The sequence below is a fragment of the Saccopteryx bilineata genome, chromosome 4 (assembly GCF_036850765.1).
Source record: "Saccopteryx bilineata isolate mSacBil1 chromosome 4, mSacBil1_pri_phased_curated, whole genome shotgun sequence".
Lineage (NCBI taxonomy): Eukaryota > Metazoa > Chordata > Mammalia > Chiroptera > Emballonuridae > Saccopteryx > Saccopteryx bilineata.
In genome coordinates this window covers 171,289,538-171,306,116 of record NC_089493.1, presented here as the reverse complement: position 1 = coordinate 171,306,116, position 16,579 = coordinate 171,289,538, and the positions used below count along the sequence as shown (strand labels likewise).

Here is a 16,579-nt window from a genome sequence, read left to right as displayed (position 1 = left end):
TTAAGAATTAAAACTACTGCAAATATTCTGTCAGTGCTACTCAGGAGCCAGGATTTGAAATCAGGGCTTATTTGTTAGAGCTTCTGGATTTAGTCCAACAGGTGTTCACCAAGGGCGAGGTGCTGAGCTAGGCGGTGTTGAAAGAGACTTTCCTTTTTTGCTGGGGTTGTAGAGCTGGCCAGATGGAAATCAGAGCTGGCAATCTGTTGACATGTCTCTTGTAGTGCATATTCGTGTAGTACAGGGGTAGTCCACCTTTTTATACCTACCGCCCACTTTTGTATCTCTGTTAGTAGTAAAATTTTCTAACCACCCACTGGTTCCACAGTAATGGTGATTTATGAAGTAGGGAAGTAACTTTACTTTATAAAATTTATAAAGCAGAGTTACAGCAAGTTAAAGCATATAATAATAATGACTTACCAAGTACTTTATGTCGGATTTTCGCTAAGTTTGGCAGAATAATTCTTTATAAAACAACTTACTATAGTTAAATCTATCTTTTTATTTATACTTTGGTTGCTCCGCCACCGCCCACCATGAAAGCTGGAGCGCCCCCTAGTGGGCGGGAGGGACTAGGCTGACTACCACTGGTCTAGTACATATTCGTGACCCCCCTTTCTATGATTGGGAGCTTACCTAACTTATGAATGTTGGTGGCTTGCAGAAACTGCCTCAATATTAAGAAATTGAAAATGCCAGTTTTATTAATATTGCTTTCAGCTAGGGTTGTTAATTATAGGGACTTGGCCCTGGCAGGTTGGCTCAGTGGTAGAACATCGACTTGGCGTGTGGATGTCCTAGATTTGATTCCTGGTCAGGGCACACAGGAGAAGTGACCATCTGCTTCTCCCCCGACCCCTTCTCTCTCTCTCTCTCTCTCTCTCTCTCTCTCTCTCTCTCTCTCTCTCTTCTCCTCCCAGTGCATTGGCCCCAGGTCCTGAGGATGTTTCCATGGAGCCTCCACCCCAGGTGCTAAAAACAGTTTGGTTGTTTGCCAGATGGGCAAAGCAACAGCCCCAGACAGGGTTTGCCGTGTGGATCCTGGTTAGAGTGCATGAGAGTCTGTCTCTGTATCTCCCCTCTTCTCATTAAAAAAAAAAGAAATTATAGGGACCTGACCTGAACTTCAAATCAGCAATTTGTGACACAAAGAGGGGACCAGGGAAGACTTGTTTCCACCTTTGTGGGAAGGCAGTGGAGGCCAACACCCAAGTTCAATCTCCATCTGTAGCCACAGGACGGGGCCTCAGTGTTTAGGGCCAGCAGGATCAGCCCTGGAAGTTAGCGTTTGGTCATTTGGGGTATTGTTCCTGGCAAGGTAGCCTCAAGTTAGGCTTGGTATCCCTCCCAGAAATTCTGTGAACTACCTAATATCCTTTTTTATTAATCCTGCTTCTTTTTAAATCTTTTTATGCAGTGGATTCTATTTGTGACTAAGAAACCTGGGGGATGCACCGCCTACAATCAAATTCACAGAGAATGTCATCCGCAATGGAGAACACGATACCAGCATACAGAGAGAAAGAGCGGAGTCAAGGCAGAGGAGAGTGACGCATTAGGACAATCCGGGTTCTCAGAGGCCCTGGGACCAGCTCAAACTCTGAACTTTCCATTCTATGAGCTAACACATGCCCAGTTGGCTTAAGCTAGTTGGAGGTGGGTTTCTGTCACTTGCAACTAAGAGTTCTGGCAAATACAGATGAAAGCAAATTGATAGTCTGTATCAGGAATCTCAAAAAGATCCATCCCCTTTGACCCAGTCCTCGTTTTTTTATTCTTCAGAAAGAATTTAAAATGTAACAAACAAACAAAAAACAAAATGATGGGTCGGATTGAGTAAACGTTTGCATAAGAAAGTGCTTCTTAGGCCCTGGCCGGTTGGCTCAGCGGTAGAGCATTGGCCTAGCGTGCGGAGGACCCCGGTTTGATTCCCGGCCAGGGCACACAGGAGAAGCGCCCATTTGCTTCTTCACCCCTCCGCCGTGCCTTCCTCTCTGTCTCTCTCTTCCCCTCCCGCAGCCAAGGCTCCACTGGAGCAAAGATGGCCCGGGCGCTAGAGTGGCTCTGGTCGCAACATGGCGACGCCCAGGATGGGCAGAGCATCGCCCCCTGGTGGGCAGAGCATCGCCCCATGGTGGGTGTGCTGGGTGGATCCTGGTCGGGCGCATGCGGGAGTCTGTTGCTTCTTAGATAACAACAGCCATGAAGTTGGTGGCTAGTCTTCCAATTCCATGCTCAAAGTCTGCATACCTCTTGCTTTACACTTGGAAGATTTTTCTGTCATTGCCACCTTAGTTTTATTCTATGTCTCTCCATATAGCTTGTCCCTTGGCCTTTCCTCCTAAGTCTCTGGAAACTGCTTTTTGAGGAATGAGATTCTAGAATACAAAGGAATTAGAAGAGTCACCAGGCCTGCACACACAGCTGGTACGATGTAATTCTGGAGTGCCAAGATTTACACAGGGAACATGACTTGAGTTGAGTTTTTGTTAATAATGCCATGTTAATAAATTTAAATAGGTATGTGCCCTGGATCCTCTCTGTATCAGGGAAGCAGAGCAACAGTGCTTAGGATGAACTACAATATAACGTGGTTGGTGGTCAAGAATGTAGGATTGGAGTTAGTCTACACAGGACTCTGTGGGCAAGCTATTCAGTACTCCCAAGCTTCAGTTTCCTTATCTGTAAAAGATAAGACATAAGTCTTAACTGCTCTATGAATTAAATGAGCTTTGCAGGTAAAGTATATAGCACAGGCCCTTGAAGACTGAAAATAAGGTAGCTGTTTTTCTAAACACCTTTAAATGTATCTATGTTTTCCTTAAAAACATTAATACAAATATTTCTGTATCATTTGCATATTCTGCAAAATATGAAAATGACACATTTTAAAATTGAGTGTATGGATTCCTAAGACTCAGAGATTCTGGGACTCTTTCTGTAACCATAGTAATTGCTAACATTTATTAAACAGTCCGATATATTTCATGTCATGTGGTCGGTTGCTCAACTAACACAGGCTTCATTAGAAGCTGACTTTCCTGGCCCTGGCCGGTTGGCTCAGCGGTAGAGCGTCGGCCTGGCGCGCGGGGGACCCGGGTTTGATTCCCGGCCAGGGCACATAGGAGAAGCGCCCATTTGCTTCTCCACCCCCACCCCCTCCTTCCTCTCTGTCTCTCTCTTCCCCTCCTGCAGCCAGGGCTCCATTGGAGCGAGGATGGCCCGGGCGCTGGGGGTGGCTCCTTGGCCTCTGCCCCAGGTGCTAGAGTGGCTCTGGTCGCGGCAGAGCGACGCCCCGGAGGGGCAGAGCATCGCCCCCTGGTGGGCATAGCGTCGCCCCTGGTGGGCGTGCCGGGTGGATCCCGGTCGGGCGCATGCGGGAGTCTGTCTGACTGTCTCTCCCTGTTTCCAGCTTCAGAAAAATACAAAAAAAAAAAAAAGAAGCTGACTTTCCTGAATTTCAGGCTCTATGTTTCCCTACATTTAATGGACCGTTTTTGCCATTCCAGATGACAGGTTTCTGAAGAAATGGGGCATACATACATGGTCCTGACTCTGTTTACAGGTCAGGGAGAGCGGCCACGTTCTGGGTCAGAGCTGGTCATATCTCCCCAGGTGTTTCTCCCTGGTCCACGTGCTTCCTCCAGCAGCGTACCTCCCTTTCCTCCTTCCTTCTTGGTTTTTGTTGCCTCATCTAGATCTTACACGTTCTTTTCCTACCTTTCCCCAGCCTGCCCCTCCTCCTTTCTCTGACTCCATTTCCCTCTCTCTTGTCTCCCTCTAGACTCAACTTATACCACTTAGATCTTTATGTTTCTGACCAGGTGGCACCCACTTAAGACACAGCGTTATCATTAACATGGAGTTGGACTGGCTATGGATTACGTCATGCTCCGGAAGTTTATCAACCATGTTAGCATGGTGGTGTTGGTGCCAACAGGAACTGACCAGCAGCGGCCGATAGTGCAGGGCTCCACGGGGCTCTCAGGGAATAATATATTTGTCTTAATTCTGACTGATCTGGTTAAGAGTCCAGACTTTGGATGCAGGCAGACCTGGTTCAAATCCTAGCTCTGCCACTTCTTAGCAGTTTCCTTATCTGTAAAGAAAGGTAATAGCTCGGACCTCCAAGGGTTGTTGGAGGGATTCAAGGAAACCTAGCTTATTTTGCCTGGTGTCTGGCACATGGCATGTGCTATGTGATAGTGACAGTCATTAAGATGCTGATTAGGATCTATGTCTGCCTCCTCTCTGTCTCTTCTCTTTCCTGGTCCCTCCCTCCTTGCCCAAGCAGTCGGGACAAACACACTGTGATGAAGTTTGTTTGCTTTTCTCGGCCTTGGGATAACAAGTGAAAAGGAGAAGTTAGGAAATCCAGGATATGTCTTAACCACAAAGCTTTATGATTATGAAAAAAAAAAATCCTAGTGTTTCAAAACTTTAGGAAACAAAAACAAAACAATAAAAAAATGTTCAATTGTAAATTCTTTTCCAGCCCAAAGGAAGGTGAAAGGAGGAGGTGGGGAATGTTTTGTTAAAGGGCAGCCTCCTGCATCCCGGATCCTTTTTCTAATCTCTCAAGAGAAAGAGGGCACTGCCGTCTCCTTCCAGTCTTCAATCGTCCTATTTCTTCTTCCTTCAAGCATAGAACCAATCTCCGTAGATGTCTCTCATCCATGGGGATTCACCACTCCAAAGAGAAATGTGAAATCCAGAAGATGCTGTCTTCTGCTTCTCCAGAGAACTAGGAAGGGACGTGTCCCCTTCTGCCCCTCCATTTGCCTGCCGTTCCTGTTTATTAAGCAAAACTCCCAAACAAGGTTTATTGCAGCCTTGTCTTTCTCGTACCCAGGGAGCTTGTTAATATCCCAGCCGCACCCCTTCCTGAACGCAGCTCTGCAGCGCTCTGTTCCTGCTCCATGCCCACCAAATCTGCAGCATTGCCTTGGCAACCGATGCTTCCTTGTGTGGCGGTATCATCCTTGATTCTGCAAAACCAGGGCAACCTGCTCGGAGGCCCGCGGCATGCCAGTTGGTTGGTGTTCTGCATTCTGGTTTGACTTCTTTTTTGCACCTCCTAATTACCTCTGAATCCCCTGCGAGCACCTACATGCCATTCCTAACACACCTGGCCTTAAGTCAGGAAACGCCCTTGTCCACAGGACAGGGGCTGGAAGGGATCCTGGGGACAAAATGGCTGGTATATCTCCTTTACCTCTAGGCTCAGGAAAGATACCAGGATCTCCTCAGCCATGAAGCTGCTGAATCTAACTGCAGTTTCTTATAAGACAGGGAACGTTATGCATTGACTAATTAAGTATTTATTGAATGCTGGTTGCCATTTGGGGCACTGTGCCAGGGACAGAGGAGAAGTGATGTCTCCTTAACCTCGTGCGCTGCTGTGTGCTGTGGAGGCCAAGGCCACAGGATAGCACTGGGGACTCTGAGAACCACAGGAGAAACTATGGCCCCCAGCTTGGGATTTGGGACGGAGGACTGGCTTCCCGGAGGAGTGATAGCTATGTTGAGACCTGAGGATGGGTTGATGTCAGCCACGTGGGCCAGTTTTCCAATTGGGTGAATGGTTTCATCTTGCCTCCTCTAACACGGGCAGTTTGCTGGGCGCCCTCAGCTTGGGGAGGTTTGCTTCAGATACCCTGTGGGGTTATTTGTCTTATTTCTCCTGTCTCCAGGCTAAAGTTTTCCTACTAGCCTTTCAGGGAAGGGTAACAGTGAATGATTCAAGTTCTCATACCTCTTCTCCTGGTGTTCTATGTTGTGTATGGGAATGGCGGCCACAAGGCACATTTCCCAAAGCAGGACTCACCACCAATGTGTGTGCCTTGCACAGTGTTCCGAGTTGGCGGTCCTCTGTGTCATGGGTTCTGCAAATGCCTGGATGACTAGGACTCAGATCATGTGCATTGTAAAAAAGCGCAACCTCAGTAACTACCCCCGACACAAATATGGGAGTGTTAAATTTTGATCTGTAACCATTTTCTTTTCTTATATTAACATTACTAAGCACAAACCTCTTGTGTGTAAGTGAAAAAACAGTACCATCCACCTCAGCAGGCTGCAGAAGGAGTTAAGTGAGATTCTGTGGGTGAGAATACTTTACCTGGTGCTTGACACACAGTGAGTCCTTTGTTTAAGATTTATTAAGTGCACCATAATTACTAGTTTACATGGCTGTCTCCCAAAAGAACAGGAGCTATTTGAGGGCAAAGACCATATATTATTTGCTCTTGTTCCTCATCGGAACCCATCATAGGGTCCTACACATAAAAGACCCTTGTACACATCTGCTGAATAAATGAGACACCAAAAATGAAGATAAAAATGTGTCCCTGGCTGGTTGGCTCAGTGGATAGAGTGCTGGCCCGGTATGTGGCTATCCCAGGATCAATCCCTGGTCAGAGCACACATGAGAAGCGACCACCTGCTTCTCTTCCCCTCCTCCTCCCTGTTCTCTCTATTTCTCCCTCTCCCACAGCCAGTGGCTCAGTTTTGAGCATCAGCCTCAGGCACTAAAATGGCTCAGCTGATTTGAGCATTGGCCCCAGATGGGCAGAGCATTGTTCTCTAGTGGGGTTGCTGGGTGGATCTCGGTCGGGGAGCACACAGGAGTCTAGATCCCCTCCTCTTGCTTAATAAATAAACAAACAAATAAAAAGGAATAAAGAAAATAACGATGCTCCATGCTGTTGTCACTGAGTTTACAGTGTCACATCCTATGCTAAGAACTTCACAAGAATGGCATTACATTGCCTTCCAAACGATGCCGTGGTCATTGTTACCCCCATGTCTACAATGCAGTAAAATAGCCATCCAACTGCAATCAGCATGCTAGTACTTTAAAAGGTTAACCTACCTGGGTGAGTGCAAGCAGACAGTGAACCTTTACTGGGAGTTTGCTTTGTCCAGACCCTGTGCTAAGCACTTTCCAGATACCACCTCATTAAATCCTCCCAATAACACTATGAGGTGAGCTTACTATTTCCATTGTATAGTAGTGATGACCAGAGTTTCTGCGTCACTTGCCCAGGGGCGTGCAGCCGGGACACATGAAGGGAGAGCGCTCTTTTTGTTCTGAATCATAGGATTATCTTGTTTACTTATCTCATTGGAAGTCTAAGTTCAGAAGCAGCAGGAATTTGGAATACAATGAGTATTTTAAATATGATACTAAACCACTATTTCTTTTATTCAGAAAGAAGGTTTGTACTGGAGGCCATGGGATGGTTAGTGTTTAATGGGTACAGAGAGCCAGTACGGGGTGATGAAAAAGTTCTGGAGATGGAGAGTGGTGAGATTGCACAATGTAAATGTACAGTGTAGATGCTACTGAGCCATACACATGGCAAAAATGGCAAATATGGCCCTGGCTGGTTGGCTCAGTGGTAGAGCACTGGCCTGCCACATGGATGTCTTGGGTTCGATTCCCAGTCAGGGCACACAGGAGAAGTGACCATCTGCTTCCCCACCCTTCCTCCTTCCCCTTCATCTCTTTATCTCTCTCTCTCTCTTCCCCTTTCACGGCCAAGGCTCGATTGGTTTGAGTACATCAGCCCTAGGCACTGAGGTTGGCTCCATGGAGCCTCCACCTCAGGCACTAAAAGTAGCTCGGTTGTGAGCATGGCACTAGATGGGCAGAGAATCAGCCCCAGACAGGGATTGCTGGGTGGATCCCAGTCAGGATGCATGTAGGAGTCTGTCTCTCTAGCTCCCTTCCTCTCACTTAGAAAAGATAAAAAAATAAAGGCAAACATTATGTAGGTTTGGCAGTATGAGAGATACAGGGGCCACATTCCTACTTAATATAGTGGCAAAATCTTTTAAAGACCCTTTTCTTTTGTCACTTGTATCCCTGTGATTAAGTATCAATGAACTCAAGATAAAGCATTTCCTCCAAGAGCAAAGAAACACATGGTTTTGTGGTGTCTGACGTAGTTTAGCCACATATGGAATGGTGTTTTCTGTCTTTGAAGGGTTAGCAACTCATGAGCTAAGTGTTTTTTGAACCTGGCCCACTGTGTTTATAGGAGGGTGCTATTAGTCATGAAAAAAAAGGTATTTAATAAGGTAATCCAGAGCTAGAATATTTCAGTCACCACATGACTTTATGCCTAATATAATGTGCTGCTCATTCTGCACATAGCTCAGTAATGGCTTCTTGACTCAGGAAGAGATCATTTCTGTATCACGAGGAGTCATTCTACGATTCCATGAAGAGACGTGAATGTGTTCATTTATTTATTCACCCATTCCAAAAATATTTTGAGATTCCACATATGAGCCAAGCTGTAGGCTGGGTGCTCCGAGCAGAGTGTTGAGAGATAAGACTAGTTGCCTGTTCTCCTTGTGCTTGACTAGAAGAATGAGAGAGCTCTGAGGTGAACTCAGCTACTATTTGAGTCTGGGAGTCTGAGCCTGGGAGCATCCCTAATATGAGCTTTTAATGGTGTGAGCTTTCAAGACAGAGCCTAGCACAGAGTAAGCACTTAGGAGCAGTCTGTTGAATGCCCGGGCTCCTGGGCTGGGGATCTGGAGTGGTGTGACCCTGGGGGCTGACACAGACCCACGTTGCAGGATGGACTTGTCTTCCTTTGCCTGTGTTTGACCACTTACTTTGGAACTGCTGGCTGGCTGGTGTTCCTGCATGCTGGGGTTACCAGGATACTGAGCATTTCACTGGCAAAGGAGGACTGTCTGCCTGCTAGTGAGGTGGAGACTGCTCCTCAGTTACCCAGTAGGCTCAGCCATCTGCTTGGAGCAGAGGAGCCTTGCTTGGCTGCATTGAATTCAGCAGGCAGATACAGCCCATGGGCTATGGAATGACATGTAACCAGTTTGGCTGTGGACAGACTTTACTACAGACTGACTGCCATGTGCCTTCCTAGTGGTGGTTTTGAAGCCAGTATCCAGTCATTTAGTCTCTTCTCCATCTATGTCCTTCTCTCTCTTCCAACTGCCATTCTATTTGAGGTATCCTGTCCCACTTTTCCTACCACCCACATATCCACACTAGACCCCACCTTTCTGTCCTTTGACTATGTCCTTTGACTATGTCCTTCCTGACCATTAAAACACCTATTTTTTCCCTTTCTTTAGTCTAAGACTTCTCTGTCTTCATGAGCTTTATTAGGTTGTAATTTACGTACCCAAATGTGCTCTTTTTAAATGTACAATTGGATGAATTTAGACAAACCTGTGTATCATTGCATAACACAATGGCATTATCCCCCAAATCACTATAGCTTATAGTTTTGCCATTTCTAGAATTTTATATATATGGAATCAGACAATATGTACTCTTTAGTAAGACACATCTTTTTTTCATATCTTAATGCTTTTAAAATTAGATGTATCTTACAGTAAATATCTAACATGGTAGTATTTCTTTTTTCCCATAAGAGCTACAACTAAATAATATATCTTATAATGGATAAGGGATTATAGATCAGGGATATATATGTGTATATATATATATTTTATATATTTGTAAATAAATATATATAAATATATATATTTATATTTATATATAAATATATATCTTATGTATCATATATATACATATATAAAGACATATATATATCTTATGCATGTGTGTATGCATGTATGTATGTGTACATATATAGATCTATACTGGCTAGTTGGTGTCACCATTGGACAGGAAACTCTGGGAAGGTGAGAATCTTGACCTTCCTGTGTGGAGATGCCTATAGCTGGATACTATTGATAGGAGCTAAATAAATACTGCAGAAGGTGGTGATGAGTTTCAAACAGTTTTCCAAAAATATCTTCTAAGAGCAAGAACTTATGTAAAGCTCTTCTTGGAATGAGTCAGTGGTCTGTAACTACAGCAGAGGTTCCCTTTGGTTTCTCAGCTATCTCTGTAATAATATGAGACAGCATTCTCCAAAATTTGTTCTATGGATGGTTAATATTACTCAAGGTGCTAATAAAAGGGGGTTGGGGTGCCGCTGTCAAGGAAATTTGGAAAACGTTTCTTATTATAATCTACCACTTAGACATTCACAATTCATGCTAGAAGTTCTGATAAGTCTAGTAGCCAAAAGAGAAAAAAAAGTTTAACTCCATTTTAATCTTCGGTTTACTCTGAAGCTTGATGAAACATCTATTAATAGCTTATAGATACACTTCGTGAAAGTCTGGTCTAACATGTAAGCATGAGTTAAAAGTGAGAAAGAAAAGGAGAAGATAGACATTGAAGAGAGATGTCTTTGAGCTTGTCCCATATAATCCCCAAGCTATGTTCATTACAACACATCTGGACGGGGATGGATGAGGATGCTCTGCTCGAGTCAAGGGCTAAGCAAGCACTTTCCCTCGTTCCATAATCTCTCTAGAATATAAAGGGACAAGTGGCTGGCAACCATTTACAGGAGGAAATGAAAACAACACAAAAATATGCATTGCCTAATTCCTTAAGTGATATGCCCTTAATGCACGTGGTGGATAATTGAAGTTGAGTAAGGAGAGCCTCCTGCCCTACCCATCTGAGTAGGTCATCCCGTGGGCGATGCGCTGTGCTGTTTGTCACTGTTTGGCCAGACACCTTTAACTGGTGAGAAAGCTGAGGCAGGGAAAAGAATGGCTCACTAAGAACAGACAGGGCTCTGCGTGCAGGAATTACCCTGGTTGTTTCAATGATGGCATGGTCCTTCTGAGAGATGAAAGAAAATCAGTAGGCGAGGTGAAAATCAGGCAGATACTAAAAGAAATGTACAAGTGTTCCCTTTCATTAAAAAAAAAAAATTTAGCCCTGGCTGGATAGCTTAGTTGGTAAGAGCACCATCCCAAAGCACAGAGGTTGTTGGTTTGATCCCCGGTCAGGGCACATACAGGGACAGATTGATGTTCCTGTCTCTCTCTCTCTCTCTCTTCCTCTCTCACTAAAATCAATAAAGAAAAAAATATATTTTAAACATTACCTATCATATAGTAAAATTGACTTTTTTCTCCTTTTGGTATATATTTCTATGAATTTTAACACATATATAGATTCATTTAACTGCCACACAATTAAGATACTAACTAGTTCCATCACCCCATAAATCTCCCTCATGCTGTCCCTTTAGGGTCACATCCTCCCCCAACCCATGACCCCTCGCAACCACTGAAAACGACCATTTTCCATCACAGTATTTTTATCTTTTTGATAATTCCCTTTACTTTGGCTCTTCCCTTTCCTGAATTTTTTAGTGGAGTTTCTGTTGTGTTTATAAGTGAGTTCAAAAACTCCAGACTCAATGCCAGAAGTGTTTCTCCACTTTTGTTACTGTTTTTATTTGCTGTTGCTAAAATTTATTAGCATCTATCACGTACTAGGCACTTGTACTAATCTTTGTACACACATTAACCTTACACTAGCCTTATGGTATATGAACACCATTGTTAGCCCCATTATACAAATATGAAAACTGAAGGTAGGAGGGATTAAGTGACTTGCCTATAACCTCAAAGCTAACAAGTAATTGAATCCCAGTATGAACCACTATAGTAAGGAGTAGAAGGCGGAGACTTTTAACTAGGAGGCAGGTACAGCAAGAGGTGTTGGGGGCAGAGCCAATTTGGGGCCATGTGGTTTTTAAACAGGTTTGCAAATGTGTGTGAACCTGGAGAACCTCTGTGTCTCCTGACTTCTCAACCCCAGTTCCTGCCTTCTGGTTTTCCCCACCTGCCCCGTGCGGTTTTCGCTGACCCAGGTGGCACCTGCCTGCTGTTTTGGGGGTCTTGGGATGGTTTCAGTCCCCTTGCAAACTTAGCAAAAATTGCAGTCTGTGTCGCAGCTCTGCCTCAGGACACAGCAGCTGAGACTCAGAAACGAGGCTGGATGCCTTCTGGTTTCTACCCAGCCTCAGTTCCCACGTGGGCTCTCTGACCTCATTCCCCCCGTCTCGGTAGCTTGCGATACCATCTGAAAGTTTCTAGGACACAGCCAGCTGGTCTGTGTGCTGGAGGTGGCAGGTGTGTTCTGGCTTAGATAGGGCAAGTGAGACAGGAATGTGTGTGGTTGGCATGATGCTTAACAAAGAAGGGAGAAAGCCGGCCCTGCAAGACCCAGGGCGGGAACGTTTGTGCAGGGGACAGTGAGAAGCAGGGGAAAGGAAAGAGAGAAGTTAATGAAGAATTGGGCAATATTGGGAAGTGCACCAGGCTCTTGCCCCACATCTGGTGTTCCTCTGAGCTTGCTATGTGGGGACATGAAGTTGGCTAGCAAGTTTCCTCATAGAATCAACTCCGCTCCGAAAGGGGTCTTGAAGTGAGCGGCCATGCCAGCACGTGCCGGGAAGAAGCACACATCTGAATCACAGCCGTGCATCATTTGGAGACAAAATAAGCCAGAAATCAGGGGACCTAGGACCATCTCTGGAAGACATCTAATTAAAAGTTAAGGAAGTGAGAGAGGGCGTTTAATTTACAATGAAAAGTGTTGGGTCAGTTCGATCACGATAACAAGTGACACGTATGGAGCACTTCATCTGAGCCAGTCTCTGTGCTGAGAGCTAACTGACGTGAATCATCTCACTCATATCTCACAACAACCCTCTGAGGCAGGTATTACTACTACCTCTGATTGACAGATGGGGCATGGGAAGCCCTGAGGTTTAAGCGACTCACTCAAATTCTAAACTATTGAGGGGCAGAAGCAATATTTAAGTACTGATATTTTCCAAAGCTAAGCTCGCAAGTACATAGCTTCGCTGCTTTACTGCCCACCTGAATTCGGAAATACTGTTAAAAGGGCGACAGAGTGAGGAGGAAGAAAGGTCAGATAATCAGGAGCCCCCAATCTTCTCGAAGGCTTGCAGAGTTCTTTCGGCTTGCCTGCAATCTGGGCCGGAATAGTAGCCAGGGGGATTTTCAGTGAGGGGCCTCCCAGGAGTCTGTGGATCTTACCTGCTGGTTTGAAATAATTGCATGCCAGAGAAACCTACAGCCATTTCTCAAGTTTTCTTTTTACACAATAGGCTTGGGAGGGGTTTAGGTGGGCAGGCACAATGAGTTATTTTTTTTACCTTGAGCTGGCACCATGAAGTGTGACTATTGGTTCCACCTTACCATACTGGCTGGATTGGAAAAGCCCGTGGACAGGAAGTTAAACGAACCCTTTCAGAGTTCCAGGTTAACATCAAGTCCTCCAAAAGAGGTGTTTTATGAAATGGTACCCTGTGACAACATGTTATTTATGTCCTCTTAGAGGAGTCCTTTATACTTAGTATTATCCTAGCCTGGATTCATCATAGACTCAAGTTCAGTAATAATACCCATTATACTCTCCAGCAAGGCTACCACCCCTTCTGTGTTGGTAGAATGCCTCATCCACAGCACGGCACAATAAACAGTCAATAATGAGGTTTACTAGGATAATGATGTTCCAAATGCCTTTCATCTGAGGATCTCAAAGTGCTTTACAAACACTAATTAGTTTTTTTTTAATTTTGAAATGAAATTTAATGGGGTGGCATTGATCAATAAGGGTGCATAGATTTCAGGCGAACATCTCTCTAGCATTGGAATGGCTGAATGTGTCGCAAACACAAATTAGTTAAGCCCCATGATGGCTCTCTGTTTTTACAATACTTTTCCCCATTTTACAGAAATTTCCACTGAGACCCAGCAAACTGAAGCGGCTTGCTCAAAGTCATACAGCAAGCTTGACTTTGAGAATGAGGATGCCTTGCATTTCCTGTAATGCACATGCATTACATGGCAAATATTTGCAAAGGTGACCTGAGGACGTTGCAAAGATAATTTTCACACTCTCCTGGAGGAAGGTGGATAGTGACTATTATTGACTGTTGACTAGATTAGGTAAACTGAGGCCAAGAGAGCAAGTCTCCTCAGTGAGGATTTGACTAAGGATGCAAGCTGACTCTCAGAAGAGAGTGTGCAACCCAGACCGCCCTCCGTTCTCTGCACTGGGGGATGCACGACTGCTTTCACACTCATGGGAGAGATAGCTGGGTTTGGGGAGTAGAGCAGGTCGCAGAATGACAGCCAGGAATGAGTTTGTTCATGTCCCCATTGAGGGAGGCTAAAAGGATGAGATGAGGCACTTCAAGAAAGGTGGGCTCAGAAAATGAAGGAAATGGGTGGATGGAGGTGGCGGCCTGCTCTGTTCTCTTCCATCTTTACCAAATCAGGTCCTGCCTGAGAGCAGCAGCCCTCATCGGCTCGGTTCTGTGCTTCAGCCTCCTGGACAGGACTTGGTCCAGTGGGACTCGGGGGATGGGCCCTCACTGGCACGTTGGTCTGATGTTATAAGTCCCTGTGAAAGAGTTCCAGGGACATGCAGTATCTGAACGGCTGTCTCTTACGTATGGCCAGCTCTCCTCCCCACCAACCCCTCTGCCAGGAGGGGCCTGGAAGCCTCCAGGGTTCAGACACTTAGTAGCTGTGCATCCACGCACTGCTCCCTTTTCTGAGCAACACAGCCACGTTGCAAAAGATGAAAACAAGAACAAAAACATTCAAAGGCGATAAGGGACTTGGCTCCTCCCAGTTTGGCAACACGGTCTTAGTGAATAATGATACTCTACCAAGAGGCAAGTCAGACTCTGCAGAGTAGGGGTGGGGAGGTGTTGCTGGGTCTTAGGCATTCAAAGGGAGATTTGCTGGCTGGAGATAGAGCCCATTCTCTGTAAGATTCCCTACAAACAAGGCACATTTGAGAGACGTTTGGCTCCCCGACCCCTACCCTGCCTTTTCCCAGCCTGTGGATTCTGACTGATGGCTAGACCTAACAGGGAGCCTTCATGAAGGGCACCAAGCCCTTTCCTGGAATGTGTTTTACACACATAAGCACAATGGCAATAAGAAGTCTGTGGCGAAGAGGTCGCACGATGCCCCGCTTCTCCCTGCGCCCATTTTTGAACGTTTCCACACTCCCCTACCGCCAGGGCGGCTGGACAGGCGTGAACCTAAGGAGGGCTGAGCTCCTGCAAGCCGTCTTTAAGAGAATTGTTCTGAACGTACATCACAAGCCTGTTCCTCTCCCTCGGGAAGGAATCCGGAAGACCCTCCCACCCACTGCTACTCTTCGCAGCAGGGAGTCCTGGGGCTCTGCCACCGGCGTTGAAGCTCCCTTTCTAAGTGTGCCAACAACTCCGGCCTCCAGATAGCCAGGTCCACTCTGGCACCCTGGCTTCTGGGGTGACAGTGCAGATAATCCTGCTGGACTCCCAAGGACCACGTCCTTCTTCTCTCAACAAGGCTCACCGCCAGGTCAGACAAGGTCCTCAGGCCGTGCCTGCAGAGCGATCCGCACTGTCCAAACACCAAAAGCATTACCGGGCGATATCCTCGGTAGCTCTACTGGGTCCGTTTGTGTTTTTATTGCAGCCGCTGATGTGCATTTTATGTGTTTTATTCTTTGTTTTTTTTTTTAAAGGAGTCTCATCCGCTGTACTCGGCCCTGCCTTTCCTATCACTCACTGCACCCACATGTCCGCTCCACTCCTGCATGACCTTCGGGTGGCAAGCATCCTGATAGCTTTGAGCGGATTGTGAACGAACATCATCATAATAGCACTTTCTGACGGGGGGGGGGGGGGGAGGGTAGGGGGTGGCGGATTTGGGTAAAAGCCAAACAAAACCAGACATTTGAAAGTTTCTCAGACATCCCCAAAGCAACAAGCAGTGGGATATGTTTGGTCTCTTTCCCATCCCTCATGCATTTTCCATGCCCTGGGTCGGCCTCAGAACGAAGTGAAAAGACCAAAAGAATATCATCAAGAAGGCTTTCCTTATCCGACCACCTTCTGCACAAGAAACAGGGGAGCTTTGAGAGTTCGAAGAACTCCAGGAAGGATTAGACAGGCTCAGGATCCCACCAGATTTCGGGACAATGCTCACTGCCCACAGAAGCTTATCTGGGGGGGAACCCTGGCAACACGCCTTCTGCACGGTAACTAAAAAGAGAGAGATCCTAACTGTGGCATACACAAATCCAGCCTCCGGGGGACAGAATAGGAACAAACGAGATCTTTCTTACCCCATCCATGTGGATCCTGATATTAGGCACGAGCCGGAAAGGGCTGGACGGCAGACTCCTGGGGTTAGTCCTGCTTCTCCTGGTGTCCTGCAAGGTCAGCACGCCCGGCCGGCGGAGGGAGCCCCCTCGCCCCAGGCTCTGCCCCGAGCCCGAGCGCATACCGTCCAGCAGGCGCACGAGCAGCAGGTTGGCCGGCAGCGCCTCGATGCTGCAGAACACCGGGGTCCTGCATTCGGGGCACCTCAGCTCCTTGTGGGCCTTGAAAATCCTCTGGAGACATGGTTTGCAGAAGGTGTGCTGGCAAGGGAGGACTTTGGCTGTGACATCGAGCTTTTCAAAGCACACGGGGCACTCCAGAAGATCAAGTAACATCAAATCATCCATCTTATTTTAAAACGCCAGTCCAGACCCAGAGGGGCAGAGTCCACATGGTAGGGTCGGCTGAGCCGAGGGCGCCGAGCTGGTCTCTTGAGAGCGGCACAGTTTCTGCCTGTTTGAAGGAGAAAGGAAGAGAGGAAAAAAAAAATGTGAGTGCTCTGTGAGAGATGTCCC

At 46.3% G+C, this 16,579-nt stretch overlaps 1 protein-coding gene across 1 annotated transcript in view; it reads right to left on the bottom strand.

The window, feature by feature from the left end:
• The window catches only part of SH3RF2 (SH3 domain containing ring finger 2), a 120,762-nt gene that overhangs the window by 103,139 nt on the left and 1,044 nt on the right, over positions 1-16,579 (bottom strand). Inside the window, exon 2 of the mRNA XM_066272881.1 lies at positions 16,028-16,517. Within this exon, the coding sequence (XP_066128978.1) occupies positions 16,028-16,411 (384 nt within the window). The 5' untranslated portion in view covers positions 16,412-16,517. The remainder of the gene's footprint in view (positions 1-16,027; positions 16,518-16,579) is intronic.